The following is a 17,241-nucleotide window of genomic DNA, read 5'->3' as shown; positions in this document are numbered from 1 at the left end:
CAGATGTAGACTAATGCCTTTCTTCTACCCCCTTCCACTACCTGCCATTCTGCTTGTATCCCCATCTGCTTCCCATTTTTTACTCTCCTCTGCTTCAAATCATACAAATTTTCATTAATGTTTCATGTGCCAAAATGATCACTTATTAACCCTGCTTCATCTACACCATGATGACTTTTCCTTGTGATGTGCCCATTTTCTGTCTCCTGCTTTGTGCTGGCCTTATCACTGTCCTTTGCTCCTGTCCTGTCATCTTTCTCTTCTTCGTATTGAATATTCCACACCGTTGTTAACACCATTGAACCCTCTGCATGACTGGCTGCATTGTGTTGCTCCTCCTGTAACGCTGCCTCCGTCTGTCTATCTTTGATCGCTGCACCCTATAGGGTTTTATGGGCTGGAGGAATCGGACCTAGACAAAGTCTTCCATCTACCAAACACTACTTTTATTGGAGGCAATGAGACAGCACTGCCCCTTCGAGAGATCATCAAGAGGCTGGAGGTAAGGAGAGAGACCCTGAAACTGAGTTTATTGCATCTAAATATGTACTGCTTTGTCAAACTGAAAAGGCTGTATACATTTCCTGGCCTGATCTACCTTATTTCTGCAGACTTCCTATTGTCAACACATAGGAGTAGAGTTCATGTTTATTAATGATCTGGAACAATGTCAATGGATCCGTGAAAAGTTTGAGAGACCAGGAATCATGCAGTTCAACAGTGAGGAGAAACGTACTCTGCTAGCCAGGCTGGTTAGATCTACCAGGTATGCTGGTTAATTTTTAAAGTTGACCTTAATGTTATATACACACTTATTTCTCTATCGTTCATTGACGGACGCAGTCTCTGTTCTTCATAACTGTAGGGTTATACTGCCCCCTACAGAAGTAGGACACTATGCAGAAAAAAAGTTCTGGCTACACCTATGGGCAATCCCAGGAGGTATACTCAGTTTTTAATCTGCCTAGTCAGGAGTAAGAACCTAGTTCCTTGCTCGGACCTGTGGTCCTGGCAATACGTTTTTCTTTTCTCTGGATTTTTTTCCTGTGAGAGCTAAAAGCAACTGAGCCAGATCTGGGCGACGGGCTGGATATATAGATCCAGTGGTCACCCCAGCCGGCAAGCGAGCGCCCGCGGACCCCAGCTCCACGCTAGGTCGGCCGCGACATGGTCCCACCGGACGGAGACTGGCCCTGCGAGTTAAACGTCTTGCGAGGTCGCACGCGACCGGGTCTAGCCCGAGTCGCAGTGTTACTATTGGCCGACAGAAACTACCCCCCCCACTTCGGGAGAGGGGTTTTGTCAGGAGATGGCACCGGCCTGTTCCAGGTATGGTGAGTAATTGTTCCCCTCTCTCCCCCTGGCAGGTTTTGGGGGTGGATGCGGGCCCCTCCCTAGGACGTTCGGACCCATGGGATTCCCCTTTGTCCTGTCACGCACCCCCCCCCCTTCCTTACCTGGTCCCCTCCTCCCCTCACCTACTTGGGATATGAGGCGCTTGCAGCTAACCCTGTAACCCTGGGAGGTGGGACTGGGCATCATGCCGATGTTGGGGGGGGGGGGGGGGGATTGCGCCGCTGGCGACCCGACGATCGATCCTGCAGGGGGGACTCGCCTGTCACTACCAGGGCCCCCCCATCCTGTCTAACTCGTCCAGGAGGCTCGGGTGGCCCCCAGAAGCTCCGCATTTTCTTGTAGCCCATGTGCTGCATAGAATCGACAGCCATGTTTCTTTAGCCTGGCAGCAATTTTGCGGTGGATCCCCATTGAAAATTGATGGCGGCCATGTTTTTGGAGTCCCTACAGGCATTTTTTTGGCGGTGGACCCCCTACCTATACCCTAGTGCTTACACTCAGGTTTTTTTCTTCTGATCAAGATCACTGCAGACATGTGCTGCACAGACATCCTGGGCCTTCCTGGGGCGGTTGGTGAGTCGGGGGGTGGGGGGTCTCTCAGAGAAAATTGGATTTTTGTCTTACTGTAAAATACTTTTCTCTGAAGTTCATTGACGGATGCAGTACCACGCCCCTCTATTTTGAGTTGGGTTGGTATTGTTTTCTCTGACACTGCTTTGTTACAAAACTGACATCCTATAGCAGAGAGGGAGAGTATATACCTCTTGGGACTGCCCATAGGCGTAGCCAGAACTTTTTTTCTGCCTAGTGTCCTACTCCTGTAGGGGGCAGTATAACCCCACTGTTATGAAGAACAGAGGCTGCGTCTGTCAATTAACTTCAGAGAAAAGGATTTTACAGTAAGACAAAAATCCAATTTTTACCTTGTCTCCCACCCCACCAAAAAGCCAGGTCCTTTGGCTTACCAACAAGTGCACCTGAAGTTCCTTTTAGTAGAGCAAGTCCAAATACAAAATGGTGCTGTTTGCTTCTTTATCGTTAGAGGAAGAGTTTGATAGTAATACTGGAGTCCTTACTGATGTCCAGATATGTTGTGAGTGATTCCCTCAGTATGGTTGTTGCTCTTTTGGAGAGTTCAAAGTTTTAGGGTGCTGAAATTCAGTGACATGCAGATGACCTGTAGATGACTCTCAGTGGAAATATATGCAGGTTAGTGACAGGACTTCTATGTATATAAAATGTATAAAATGCAACTCAATCACTGTATCCTATTCAAGCATTATAGACATTCAGCGGCGCTTAAACATACACTACTGATGCATGTTAAAAGAGTCCATCCACATATCTGAAACAGTTCATCATGTTCAGAATCAGAAAGTGTCCAAACACAGTGCAGGAGAAACAGGTATAGTATGTGTAATCTTCCTCAGATGCGAGGCACCAGTGTTCTCAAACAAAGGTTCAACAGCCTTCACCACACCGCCTGTGCTTCCCTATGCAATGGGCACTCACCACATCTCACATTGAATCAAGCCTGTATGCATAAGCTGCATGAGCCCTTGCTTCCGGTTAACCAGCCGTTTCCAGTGATTATACTCCAACCAGGGATAATATCAAGGGTTTCCTTAAACTCAGGATCAGGCACCGTATCTCATCCAGATGAGAATGCAAGCAAACAACAGGAAACAGGAGATAGCGTAATATTGCTTAAACTTTTATTTCCCAAATATACAATGCGCCAAATCCCCCTCAATATATCTACTTACACTTCATCAAAATTCACACGCTTTAAAAGTAATGTCTGGGACTAGAATAGTACCGCTGCTCGCCGACCGCGAGTCAAGGTGCCTCCTTGGAACAGGATATGTCGCTCTGCGGCCGCCCGGCGAGTTCCGGAATATCAGCTTGTACTTCCTTCTGTCTCCAGGGTAGCAACGTACGTGCTACTTCAACTGAGGACGCTGGTACGTTGCTAGACTTGGGTTTATATATGCAGCCGGAGGACCTCCCCCTTCGCATTCATTGGTTACCATAATCACCGGACCTCATAGCTCCACCTCATCGCTACATAGCGGAGTGTGGGCTCGGACTGGAAATTGCAATGGATGTTTTGAACCTGTCAAATGGTACTCAAAACTTCCGCAAATGCTTCTAAATATGGGTACAATCCTTACCTCCTTTCTCTGTGATAAGCCCTTAATCCCCTAGGCATGCCTCCCCGGGAAAAATAGCCAGAATTTGACCCCACGATCACATCGGCAGCCGGTCACAAGTCTAATCATGTATGGTCCATGTTTATTATGAAACATTGTTTTTCCATGTTTTTAGGAGTCGGGATGCATATCTACCCATATTTAATTAATTGCATAGCCAGTCATGTCCAGATGTATAAACAATAACAAATCAATAGACCTATCGGTCGATATACAATAAAATCAATAAATTAATTAAAATCGGTACAAAACCAATTCCTTTAAAATCTAATCATATTTAAAATAAGACATAATTAATTCTATTTATGATACATGATTCTGAGTACAGGTTCTCTGGTGCTCATATCATAAAATATATGAACTCGCTGTAGGCTAAAATTGCTTCATGTTAAAATATTAAATCCTTAGAGTATTAAAATCTTAAAAAAATACACATTTTAAAACCCCAAGCATATAGTGTACTAAAAACATACTAGTCAATAATTGCTTAAAAAACAGTTCAGGTCCAGATCTATATTTAATCCCTTCGGCGTCAAAGAATTTGTCTTGTAAATCCATTGTGTTTCTTTTTTAGAGAGCTCCCTTACTCTATTACACCCCCTCCAGTTGGTTGGCATCTTTTCGATGCCCCAAAATTTAAGACCTGAGGGGTCCCTGGAGTGTTTTTCTCTAAAGTGCAATGGGACACTGTGTTCTTTGAAGCCAGTGGTGATCTTATAGATATGCTCTGAGATTCTAATCCCCAATTTTCTCTTAGGTCCTGCCTATGTAGAGCAACCCACAAGGGCATTCCATCCCATACACTACATGTGTCGAGACGCATGAGATAAATTCTTTAATTTCAAAAGATCTGCCGTTTGCAGTGGACGTAAACTCTGTAAGCCCTCTAAAATGAGTGTTTACCTGACGGCAGGATTTACACCTCCTGCAAGCATGGAATCCAGACATATTCCAAAACATCTTTGGTGCTTTTGGAGGGTCTAGCACCTTCCTAACTATTCTATCTCCAATAGTGGGTGCTCTTTTATAGATAAATGCTGGATTCTCAGGTAATGCTGGACTAAGAATTGTATCCAGTTTTAATACCCCCCAATGTTTCTTCATAATGTCTACAAATTCTCTGTGCTGGATATTCTAATTCGTTATAAAGCCCCATTGATGTGTTTCATTCGGTGTTTTGATCGTAGGGGCCAAACAGGAATCATGTGTAATAGCTAAAACTTCATTCACAGTTTGTTTTAGTACTTCAGGCCTGTATCCTTTTTCCACAAATTTATTTGTTGTTATCAAAGACTGCTCCAAGAAATCATCATCCATGGTACAATTCCTGCGAATCCTTAACCACTTCCCGCCCGCCCTATAGCAGAATGACGGCGGGAATGTGGTTGTGTTATCTCCGACCGGACGTAGCTCTTTACCATGTGATCAGCCGTGTCCAATCACGGCTGGTCACATAGTAAATAGGAACAGCCGTTGATCGGCTTTCCTTAGTTAGTGCCTGACAGGCACGAGTAAAGGAGCGCCGATCGGCGGCTCCCCTAACAGGGGGGGGATCGGCACTGGTAATCAGATCATTGATTACCAGTGCAGACCCTCGGGGGGGGATGCCACTAGATCCACCAGGGATGCCCACTATGACCCCAGAGATGCCCACTATGACCCCAGGGATGCCCACTATGGCCACCAGGGATGGCAATCAGGGCTCAGGGAGCCCCCCATTGCCCTCCCCATCAGTGCTGCCCACCAGTGCCCTCCCTATCAGTGCTGCCCACAAATGCCCATCATTGCCATCCTTTAGTGTCGCCCACCAGTGCCCATTATTGCCCACCGGTGCCGCCTATCAGTGCCCATCAGAGCCGCCCGTCAGTGCCGCCCATCAGTGCCCACCAGTGCCGCCTATCAGTGCCCATCAGTGCCACCTATCAGTGCCCGTCAGTGCCACCTATCAGTGTCCATCAATGCCGCCTATCAGTGCCCACCAATGCTGCATATCTGTGCTACCTATCAGGGCCACCCCATCAGTGCCACCCCATCAGTGCCTCCTCATCAGTGCCTGTCAGTGCAGTCTCATCAGTGCAGGGAAAAACTTATTTATTTACAAAATTGTATAACATAAACAAAACTTTTTTTTTTTTTTTTTCAAACTTTTCGGCCTTTTTTTATTTGTTTAGCAAAAAGGAAAAAACCCAGAGGTGATCAAATACCACCAAAAGAAAGCTCTATTTGTGGGGGGGGGGAAATGACATAAATTTGGTGTAGGTACAGTGTTGCATGCCCGCGCAATTGTCATTCAAAATGCAACAGCTCTAAAAGGGGAAAATTGGCCTGGGCGGGAAGGGAGGGAAGTGCCCTGTATTAAAGTGGTTAATAGCTGGCCTTTAGGAATGTTCTTCAACCATTGAAGAACATTCCTAAAGGCCAGCTATTAAGGATTCGCACTGCACTGTGTTTGGACACTTTCTGATTCTGAACATGATGAACTGTTTCAGATATGTGGATGGACTCTTTTAACATGCATCAGTAGTGTATGTTTAAGCGCCGCTGAATGTCTATAATGCTTGAATAGGATACAGTGATTGAGTTGCATTTTATACATTTTATATACATAGAAGTATTGTTTACAGTGGCTGCTGGTGTACTACAAGGATACACATGATTTTATATGATTATTTGAAATATTTTAATATAATATTTTAGATATTTATTATTTTATCCCTAAATACTGTTATATTTTATCCATAAGCGCCGGGCGGGTGGTTGGGGTTTTTTAGCTTCAGACACCGCTTTTTAGATTAGTGACAGGACTTACTTGAGGTAAAAGCAAGTTATACCTTGCTACATTCATGGGCACCAAAGACACATGATGAATGTGCCACATTCCATTTTTTTTTTTTTTTGTTAGCCCTGAAAGGCCCAATCCTAGTGCAGGCATTGGATTATGGGTGGGATTGACCTGTTCAAGACCACCCTAAGTCAGTTTTAACAAAAAATAAAAGGCCTACAGTGAAGTTGCCAAGTAAGTAATGCACATAAAATCTATAAAGCTAGTGTGGAAGGCAAAATCCTTCTCGTTAGATGACAGCTTTTTTATCTGGCCTTATTTCGGGATGGATCGGACAGCTGTGTGACGTGCCAAATACACGTGTATAACATAGATATGATAATAATTGTGCCCCGTGAGCATCTGTCCCTACCTTGTTTTCAGCTAAACATTATCTCTGTGACCTCTCAAATAAATATTGATTTTCTCACAGATTTGAAGAGTTTCTTCATCGTAAGTGGTCTTCTGAGAAGCGTTTTGGATTGGAGGGTTGCGAAGTGCTGATTCCTGCTTTGAAGGCCATCATCGATAAATCCAGTGAGAATGGCGTTGATTATGTCATCATGGGAATGCCACACAGGTACATGGTAAACTTGCAGATTTAGTTGGACTCAACTAAAATTAAAGCTGAACTTCAGTTACAGCAAACAGTATTTTTCCTTATGGAATTAAAGTTCTACATAAATGAATAAAAAATGGACCATTGTAAGCACGCCTGTAAGTGGAAAATAGTTTGTCTCAACCCTCTTTACTACTATAAGGAAATGATTCCAGACAGCTGCACTTCCAAAAATCCTTTTATTGAAGCTTCATATGACAAGTGGTTGACAGAGCAGGGGACAAAGAGAAACACGCATTTTGCACAAATGTTAGCGCTTAGTCATTCCCTCTGGGAACTAGTCACCACAGTCGCCTATATACAGCTCCAATGTGTCATCATTAGCTTACAGGTGAACTAACCAATTAAAAAGAGCACTCAGCTGGTACCACAAAGAAAACCCGGCTGCAGTACATGGTACATACACCCAAATCCTATGTGAAGAGTTCGGTCCAGATCCACTGCCAGAAAGAATCTGATACACCAATTTAACTCGGAGCAAACGCGACATATTCAAAATCATTGTAAAGTAGCAACAACATAAACAAAATAATAGAAAAAACGTGTGTGTGTGTGTGTATATACAGCTGCAAGAAAAAGTATGTGACCCCTTTGGAATGATATAGATTTCTGCACAAATTGGTCATAAAATGTGATCTGATCATCATCTAACTCACAACAATGGACAATCACAGTCTGCTTAAACTAATAACACACAAAGAATGAAATGTTGCCATGTTTTTATTGAACACACCATGTAAACATTCACCGTGCAGGTGGAAAAAGTATGTGAACCCTTGGATTTAATAACTGGTTGAACCTCCTTTTGGCAGCAATAACTTCAACCAAACGTTTCCTGTAGATCAGACGTGCACAACGGTCAGGAGTAATTCTTGACCATTCCTCTTTACAGAACTGTTTCAGTTCAGCAATTTTCTTGGGATGTCTGGTGTGAATCGCTTTCTTGAGGTCATGCCACAGCATCTTAATTGGGTTGAGGTCAGGACTCTGACTGGGCCACTTCAGAAGGCGTATTTTCTTCTGTTTAAGCCATTCTGTTGTTGATGTACTTCTATGCTTTGGGTCATTGTCCTGTTGCAACACCCATCTTCTGTTGAGCTTCAGCTGGTAGACAGATGGCCTTAAGTTCTCCTGTAAAATGTCTTGATAAGCTTGGGAATTAATTTTTCCTTCGATGATAGCAATCCGTCCAGGCCCTGACGCAGCAAAGCAGCCCCAAACAATGATGCCCCCACCCACCAGGGACGTCCTCCAAGAATCATGCTTCCCCCTGGGGTGTGCACACGTAAGTGTCTGTGCTCGCCGGGTTCCGTAGACCCAGCGCATCTCGGATTATGGTAAAGGGCCAATGACAGCGGCCCTTTACCACGTGATCGCTCTGTCCAAGGACGAAGCAATCAGTTGTCAACAAATCGGCGCATGTTTAGTTCAGCTTCTCTCCTCTCCTCCCATTCTGTACACCCCGATCGGTACAGTGAGGAGAGGAGGGAGACTGCAGCAGTGCTCACCCCTGCCTCATTCATGCCCATCTGTGCCTCATTCATGCCACATTCCTGCCCATCTGTGCCTCATTCATGCCCATCGTTGCCTCATCTGTGCCTAATTCATGCCCATCTGTGCCTCATTCATGCCCACCTGTGCCTCATCCATGCCACATCAGTGCTAATTCGTGCCTCATCCATGCCACATCAGTGCTCATTCGTGCCTCATCCATGCCACATCAGTGCTCATTCGTGCCTCATCCATGCCACATCAGTGCTCATTGGTGCCTGATCCATGCCACATCAGTGCTCATTGGTGCCTGATCCATGCCACATCAGTGCTCATTGGTGCCTCATCCATGCCACATCAGTGATCATTCGTGCCTCATCCATGCCAAATCAGTGCTCATTCGGGCCTTATCCATGCCACATCAGTGCTCATCAGTGCTCATACATGCCACATCAGTACTCATCTGTGCCTCATCCATGCCACATCAGTACTCATCTGTGCCACATCAGTGCTTACAACATTTTTGGTCTTTTTTCACTAATAGCGCAAAAAATAAAAAACCCAGTGATGATTAAATACCACCAAAAGAAAGCTCTATTTGTGTGAAAAAGGAAAAAATGTCATATGGGTACAGCGTTGCATGACTGAGTAATTGTCATTCAAAATGTGAGCGCTTTGAAAGCTGAAAATTGGCCTGGTTAGGAAGGGGGTAAAGGTGCCCAGTGGTTAAAGGTTGTCTTTATACTCTCAGGCCCAGCTCTGTTAACAGCTATTGCTGTGATTTCTGTCTGTCAAACTGCAGCTAACTGGACTAGGGTAAAGAGCACATTCCTATAATCCAGGGCTGTGTCTTTACTGAGCAATTACCTTCTGCCTTTCTCATTGGCGTGGATGCTCTAAAACAGGTAATGAAACAAATATCTAGAATGGCTCGAATCTACATTACCATGCACAGAGCTGCCTGTAAAAGACAGTTCACAAGTATCTTCTTTGAAGGAGGACATCTGGATAGATTTGTTAAAGATGTCACAGGAGGATAGGTTCTACGTCCACAGCAGAAGATTCCACACCCCCCTTCTTCCTCAGGAGCCTCTCTCCTCTTTAAGATGTGGAGCACTGAATTGCTCTGCCCAGGCTTCAACTACAAAACCTAGGTTCACCCAGCCCTTCCTTTTGGGCCTTAAAGGCAGCTAAGTCTTCCTTTAAAGCCCTCATCCCAATGAAGGGGTGCACTCACTCTTAAGAGTGAGGGGATGTCTGTTACAGTTTACTACTCTCTGTAATAAACTTCCCAGACCTGAGAGTTCAAATGGTGGTACAAAATAGAGTTAAATCACCTCACCACTTTCTTCTCTCAAATCAACAAAGGGCAATCAGGTTTGCATAATGGCCTGAACCATCTCTTGTCCCAGGGAGTATTTGTGCCAGTTCCTACACAAGACAGGCTCTATTACATGTTGACTATGCTTTTGCGTTTTCTGCACTTTCAAGTGCAAGACAATCATTTCCAGTTTATTCTACTGTCCTTTGGTTTATCCTCTTCTCCTAGATTAATCACAAAGATCCTAGCACCTCTTACTGCCCTTCTAAGAACTGAGGGCCTTTATAAACTGAGTGCATTTATGTCAAGTTATCTGAATAATCTTCTACTGAAGAACATATCTCCATTCCAGTTAACTGTCAATGCCCACAGGAGAATTCAGATAACCAAGGATTTCGGTTGGGTGGCCAAGTTCCAAAAATCTGCTCTCTAGTCTTCTCTGGACACATTCACCCAATTTAATATGTGACCTCTCCAGCATAACGTCTTGACCTGGGACAAGAAGGCTCAGTCGCTAGACCTACCAATACTCCTGTCCAGCCACACAAGAAGTCTTTCCTTCCCTCTCACTGGACAGTGATAACAGATGGCGGTCTTTTAGGGAGTAGTGTTCCAGTCCCTCACAATCCAGGGAACATGATCATTGGTGGAAGCCAAGCTCCCTATCAACACCCTAGAGCTCAGAGAAATAAGGATGGCTATGTAGCATTAGACCCTTTCTGCAGGGTCACCTAATCGGAGCAAACAGACCATGCAATAGCTGTGGCCTACATCAACCACCAAGGGGCCACCAGGCGTTGTGCAGCCTTGAAGAAAGCAAGCCAAATCTTCTAATGGACAGAGATTCACAGTCCAGCTATCTCTTGCGATCCACATTCCGGGAGTAGAAAATGGAAAGGGATATCTACAACCTGATATTTCAGAGATGTGAGACCCAAGAATGTGGATATCCTGCTGCACAAAACAAAGCAAATGAAGAGAAGAAGCCAGTGAGTCTCAGTGCACCAAACTGGCCAAGAAGAACCTGGTACACAGTTATACTCATTAGTAGGTAACAACCCTGACCTCTCCCCAGCAGGCTGGATGTACTGTCTCAGGCCCCTCTATTCCTTCCTGCTTCTTAGTCACTTGCTTAAACAGCATGGCAGTTGAAGCTCCAAAGCACTCAAGAGAATTACCTCTTCATTGCCTGGACATATAGCTTATCTTAGTCTATTTCAAAGCAACAGATTCTATCAGGAAGACTTCTATCCTTTCCTCAGGACCTCACAAGGGACTACCTGCTTCAAAGTCCAGGATCTCTCGATGGATCAGAAAACAAATTACTAGACCTTACACTCTAAAGGACAAAGCTCCTCCTGCGCTTATATGCACCCACTCCACTGCATGGGTTGGGTGTTTCCTGGGCATTCAGGTCCTAGGCCTCTATAGCCCAGCTTTGTTAGGCTGCCACCTTGTCCTCTGTTAAAACCTTTTAAAAGTTTTATTAGGTAGACATCCAATCTTCTGTGGATGCAGCTTTTGGGTGCAAGTTTCTTACAGTAACACGCTAAAGGTGAGTTTGTTGTTCCTTGTTTGGTATTGTTGGGCCCTTTGGCAAAGATCTGTTTGCCCAGTTGTTGCCCGTCCTTCTCATTCATTGCTTGGGAACATCCTAGGGTCATCTTGGATGTGGATATCCTGCTCTACAAAATAGAGAAAGAGAAGTAGTCAGTGATTCTCATTGCACCAAACTGGCCTCCCCCCAATAGGCTTGACCTACTGTTTCAGGGCCCTCTGTTTCATGCGGTTTTTCAGTCACTATCTTTAACAGCATGGCTATAAATACTCAGTCTGCGTCCTGTACTGTATGATGAATTTGAGAGGAATTTTGACTTACCTGTAGTTTCATATTTTGGAGTACAGGACAGGACATAGGCCATCCTCCCTTCTATTCCTGGGTTACTGTGCATTGGTTGCTACAAAACTAAGGACTCAGAGTGAGGTTTATAGGTAAGGCACCTAGGGAGTATGTCATCAAAAGATTTTCAAGTGTCTAATCACCTGAGGGTATGAGTCTATAACCAAGGGCCTATGAATACTCAGCCTGTACTGTACTCCAATCTATAGAATTTAGAGGTACGTCAAAATTCCTCTTTTTTACAATTGTGGTCCTTAAGCTAGAAGACTTACATTTATTCTGTTCTTCACCATTCTCGATTTTATTGTGTCTATAGAATGAACATGAAGTTCTTTAGAAATGTTTCATGCAGTATAGTAACATATCCTATCTGTCTCACTCTCACAGAGGTCGTCTTAATGTATTGGCCAATGTGATCAGGAAGGAGCTGGAACAGATTTTCTGTCAGTTTGACTCCAAACTGGAAGCTGCAGATGAGGTATGTATGGCTGATCTTTTTCTGCTCTTAAGAGAACTTATTTGGCATTTTGTCAAGTAGTAAAGTAAAATTACTTCTTTAATGCAGACACTAGCGAATGCCTTCATTTATCTTTGTTACACAATGAAGCCTGTTCTGTGCTTCTTTAATTTAGTTTCACTTTGTTACTGAGGTCTGACGTCTGGAAATAAGTCACGTAATTACCATTCAGTCAGGTTTCCTGGCTTGAAAAGTCAGTCATCAGTAAAAAAAAAAAAAAGTGAATTTTGGGGCACACAAAGAAGGAGGCTTCCTTTCCAATAAATCAACTCTCAGAATACCTAGGGATGATGCCTAAGAATGTTTAGGATTTTATTTAAGTAGATTTGTTTGATGTGTGTTTTTTACTTATAGGAAGGGGTGAACTGAGAGAATACCCCTCTACCTCAATGTGTCTTTGAACTCTATCTCAACTTAGTGGCTCTGTCAATACTGCAGTAAACAAAGTACAAAAAGGAAGCATAGGGGTTCTAAATTAACTGATAGAAATTACGCTATTCTATGCTTCTAAATTCAATCAATTACTTCCATTCTTCCTGGACTTAAAAAGCATCCTGACTGCAAAAAAACACTGACTCCTGTCCGCTGATATGAGAACAACTTAGAAATAAAACCCCTCCCCACTAACCAAAATGCCATATCTAAATGTGATAGTGCACCCAAACTCACTAAGAAAAATACTCTACATGTTTCATTTAAAAAAAGGGGTGTATAAAATAAAATAAGTACTCAAAATGAAAAGTGCTGTAACCATTGCATGGAAAATGGAGAGGGGGATCCCGGGGGAAAGGGTTCTTAGTTTTCAGTGGCCAGTCATCAGTGTTTTATTGCAGTCAGGATGCTTTTTAGGGATAGGAAGAATGGAAGTCATATATTGAATTTAGGAGCATAGAGTAGGGTGATTTCTATCAGTTGATTAGAACCTCTATGCTTCCTTTTTGTACTTCCCTTAGTTGTTTGCTATAGTATAGACAGAGCTACTAAGGAGATAGAGTTCAATGACACATTGAGGTGGAGTGGAGTCCTAAACATTCTTAGGCATCATTCCTAGGTATCCTGGTGCATGGGCAGACACACCCTGTGAGAGTTGATTGATTGATACCAATAGGAGGGACTTTTTGTTATATTATAAGAGGCCATTGTTGTTGTTTAAAATTCATTTCCAATAAAGTTGAAATTAATCTCTTATGAAGGATGTTCATAAGGGGGGAAAAAAAGTTGATTGTTTCTCTTTACAGATTGAATGATTGTCCAAGTGAGGATTGTGAAAAAACTTTGTTTCCTGGTATGTTAGATTAATTTGGTCCACGTTACTCTTCTTCCCTATTATGTGTAGGGTTCTGGAGATGTGAAGTACCACTTGGGAATGTACCACAGGCGGATAAACAGAGTAACTGACCGAAACATCACACTGTCTTTGGTAGCTAACCCTTCCCATCTTGAAGCAGCAGACCCTGTTGTCCAAGGCAAAACCAAAGCTGAGCAGTTCTACTGTGGAGACACAGAGGGAAAAAAGGTGATGAGCAATGACCAGATATGATGAGGAGCGTGGATCTTCTAATAGACATTTTGCTTACTTGTTTCCTTTTTTCTACGAGTACAGGTTATGTCTTTATTGATACATGGTGACGCTGCTTTTGCAGGACAAGGAATTGTGTATGAAACCTTCCACTTGAGCGACCTGCCATCTCACACAACACATGGCACTGTGCATGTGGTGGTCAACAACCAGGTGTGTATCGTATTGTTTCTTTTAAACACCTAACCATGGGTTATATAATAACCTTTTGAGTAAAATTGACCTTGTAGTCAAGGACCCTCAGTAGGCTCAACATTGTGCAGCTTAGAAAAATTTTGCTTAGTTTTGATGCCATACCTGTAGGCCATGAACTGCATCCCCAAACCTGTCCAAAGAGCTCCTATTGTAGGATCCTAGATTATTTAGTTAGGACGCACCCTACATTTGGTGCTTGTCCTCTGCACCCCACTCTCCCTTTCAGAACACTATGTGGATGATCTTGTTTTATTTTAATATCTTCTGGGGAGCATGATATATTTCATCTGAAGTGTATGTAAGGAGGATCTGGCAGCTGCATGGTTGAGCTCGCCCCTGGAGTTTGTTTGCTATACTTAAGAGAGTCTGGCAATAAATATCGGTGAGTCTATATCCATGTAAGCAATAGTGGGCTGCACTTGGTGCTTTATTTAATTTATTTATTAATTTATTTTAATTTTTTTTTGGACTGGATAGTCTTGTAATTCAAAGCGTTGGATATTATATACACACACACACACACACATGTGTTTTATTGTTTTCCACACTTGCATCTTAGAGACTTATTGTGTGTTGAGATATATTTATAACGTTTTTGACAAGTATCGTTTTTTTTTTAGTGCTGTATATTGGGGTTAGCCCGAATGTATTCATATTTGTCATAAGGGAATAATGCAGCAGCTTATAATTTTGGCTTTCATTCACTTATCACTTTTATTATTCTTAGAGTTCGTGAAATCGACACGCACTCACATATTTGTTGTGGAAATTGGTAAAGTGCACACCAGAAGAGCAGAGTGGGTAGTATAATAGATTTAAACGCTGTGCAGCTTATAAAAAAATGTAATTCGTTTAGATGCCATACCGGCGGTAGGGCATTAGTCGCATCCGCAAAGCCTGGTCAAAAAGCTCTCATTGTTGGCTCTTAGTCCTAATCTGGCTAGAAGCTAGGACAAGTCATATGTTGAGTGCTTGTTTCCAGCTTCCCACCCTCCCTCTTAAAACCCACACATGTTCAGTGCACTCTCCTATAGAGAGTAAGTACAACCCCCATACTGGGCAGAACTTACAAAGTCACATGACCATCATTCACCAATGCTTTTTCGGCTCCGAGAGATGGAGAATTCTTGTGATGATTGGTAGCTTCTGACAAGATCACATACCCCAACCACTGTCAGTCAGTCTATACAGGTATGTCAGCAATAGTCTGATCACAGAAATAGAAGGATGCTATACATAGGAACGGCATCCTGTATCTCCCATGTAGAAGGCAGAGACTCTCACTGGCCTCTTCTTTTTAAGTACAGCTGCAGCAGTTCAACCACTGGAGTACAGGCATGCTGTACTTGGGTACAATAGCGTGTAGCTCCCAATTAGAAGGCAATGACATAAACTTACCATGCTAGGAGGTAATTGGCAGGAAGGGGATTGGCAGGATCACCAGGTATTTCACAGCTCATGAACAAAGACATTAGACTCCATTTATGAAAAAGTACATGTAAACGTAGACACATACGGAATATCGTATTTTGTGATAACTTACACTTAAACTTCCAGTCATCTTTTGTGTTGTTGACCACAATTTTAAGTTATCACGTATGTCATCTTATATTCAGTTATGTCATGTTATATACAGTTGTACTACTCCATCCCTAACTTGATAATATAAATATGTTTTCAGATTGGTTTCACAACTGATCCACGAATGGCACGCTCCTCTCCATACCCTACCGATGTTGCTAGGGTGGTCAATGCTCCAATTTTCCATGTCAATGCAGATGATCCAGAGGCTGTTGTTTATGTGTGCAACGTGGCTTCAGAGTGGAGGGCTACCTTTCACAAGGATGTGGTTGTGGACTTGGTATGTATAGATCTTACAAGCATCTGCAGTGGTCTAAGCCCATTAACAGAACTAGTATTCTGTGCAATCCTACTTGTGCTGTGGTTAGCTAAACTGGAGCAGCTGTCCTTTAGTTGCAGGGAACATAGACTGACCACCTTTCTTGGCGGTATAGAAGTTAAGATAAAGAAGAGGCTGGCAGGAATGTGTGTAGGACAGGAAAAAGGTGTGGTAATGAGAACAGTGCAGAGGAATCGCTTGGAAGGCAACATTATCTTGAGTACTCTGGCATTCCAGGGACACAAAAGCCTGTAGTAGTAGGAGCCCTATTGATTCTCCCTGGTCTTTCAAAGTCTTTTCAAGATAGTATTCGAGAACATCAGATTACCACCAACAAGGCAATTATTTAGCCTAATGTGCTGTAGCTATCCTTGCATGCTTTGATAGTAGTCTTCAAACTGCAGCCCATGGGCCAAATGTGGTTATTTGCTTGCCTTTCTTGGCCCTTGGGGCACTATTTCTCCTGTTGACACCAACAATAGAGAACTATTCCTGCCACTGATACCAATGATGGGGCACTAGTCCTTCCACTGACACCAAGGATGGGGCACTATTCATTTCACTGATGCCAATGATGGGGCACTATTCATTTCACTGATGCCAATGATGGGGCACTATTCATTTCACTGATGCCAATGATGGGGCACTATTCATTTCACTGATGCCAATGATGGGGCACTATTCATTACACTCACAATGGGATGTTATTCCCCCCACTGACACCTGTGATGTGGCAGCATTTATCTCACGGACACCAACAATGAGGCAGTATTTCTCCACCTACTTAACCACAGTCACTGTGTAATTTTCTTACTCCCACTGATGTTGGGGCATTTTCTGTTCCCACTGGCCATGGTTTGCCCCCCCCTAAAGTCTAAAGGACAGTAATCTTACCCTTTGTTTAGAAAATTTGGAGAAGCCTGCCCTACACACTTATAAACTATGATGAGATAGGCATGTATGCAGTGTTGCAGTAACACTGGCCTGCATTTTACAGTCTGTGCTCTGAATTTCAGCACTACAAGGTGACTTTGCTCTATGCCTTGAATGAGTGATATTATTATGGCATTAATGATTGTGTTTTTTATCTTGTTAATGTGAGGTGTGCACTATTATGCATATCATTTACTTGATTAGGCTCTATTCTAGGAAATGGCTGAAAGTTTACATTACATTTTTATTGTACACTGATAATACTTTAGCTCAAAGTAAAAGTATCCATGTTTCATATATTTTAAAAATGTCTTTTCCATATTTTGGGGACCTCTGGGAATAGCTGCACATATGTTACTTGCTATCCGGATGTTCTGACCCTCTTTGAACATTCTC

At 43.2% G+C, this 17,241-nt stretch overlaps 1 protein-coding gene across 3 annotated transcripts in view; it reads left to right on the top strand.

Annotated features, from left to right (window-relative positions):
- Nucleotides 1-17,241, top strand: part of OGDH (oxoglutarate dehydrogenase) — a 163,437-nt gene that overhangs the window by 96,197 nt on the left and 49,999 nt on the right. For all 3 annotated transcript variants that reach the window (XM_082253290.1, XM_082253289.1, XM_082253288.1), the window contains 7 exons: nt 387-502; nt 612-766; nt 6,824-6,970; nt 12,109-12,199; nt 13,575-13,754; nt 13,842-13,970; nt 15,694-15,873. In XM_082253290.1, coding sequence (XP_082109416.1) covers nt 387-502; nt 612-766; nt 6,824-6,970; nt 12,109-12,199; nt 13,575-13,754; nt 13,842-13,970; nt 15,694-15,873 — 998 coding nt within the window. The remainder of the gene's footprint in view (nt 1-386; nt 503-611; nt 767-6,823; nt 6,971-12,108; nt 12,200-13,574; nt 13,755-13,841; nt 13,971-15,693; nt 15,874-17,241) is intronic.

Source organism: Pelophylax lessonae (genome assembly GCF_965119305.1).
Source record: "Pelophylax lessonae genome assembly, chromosome: 4".
Classification (NCBI taxonomy): Eukaryota; Metazoa; Chordata; class Amphibia; order Anura; family Ranidae; genus Pelophylax; species Pelophylax lessonae.
The sequence above is the reverse complement of the archived record's forward strand: the minus strand, read 5'-3'. Positions and strand labels throughout refer to the sequence as shown.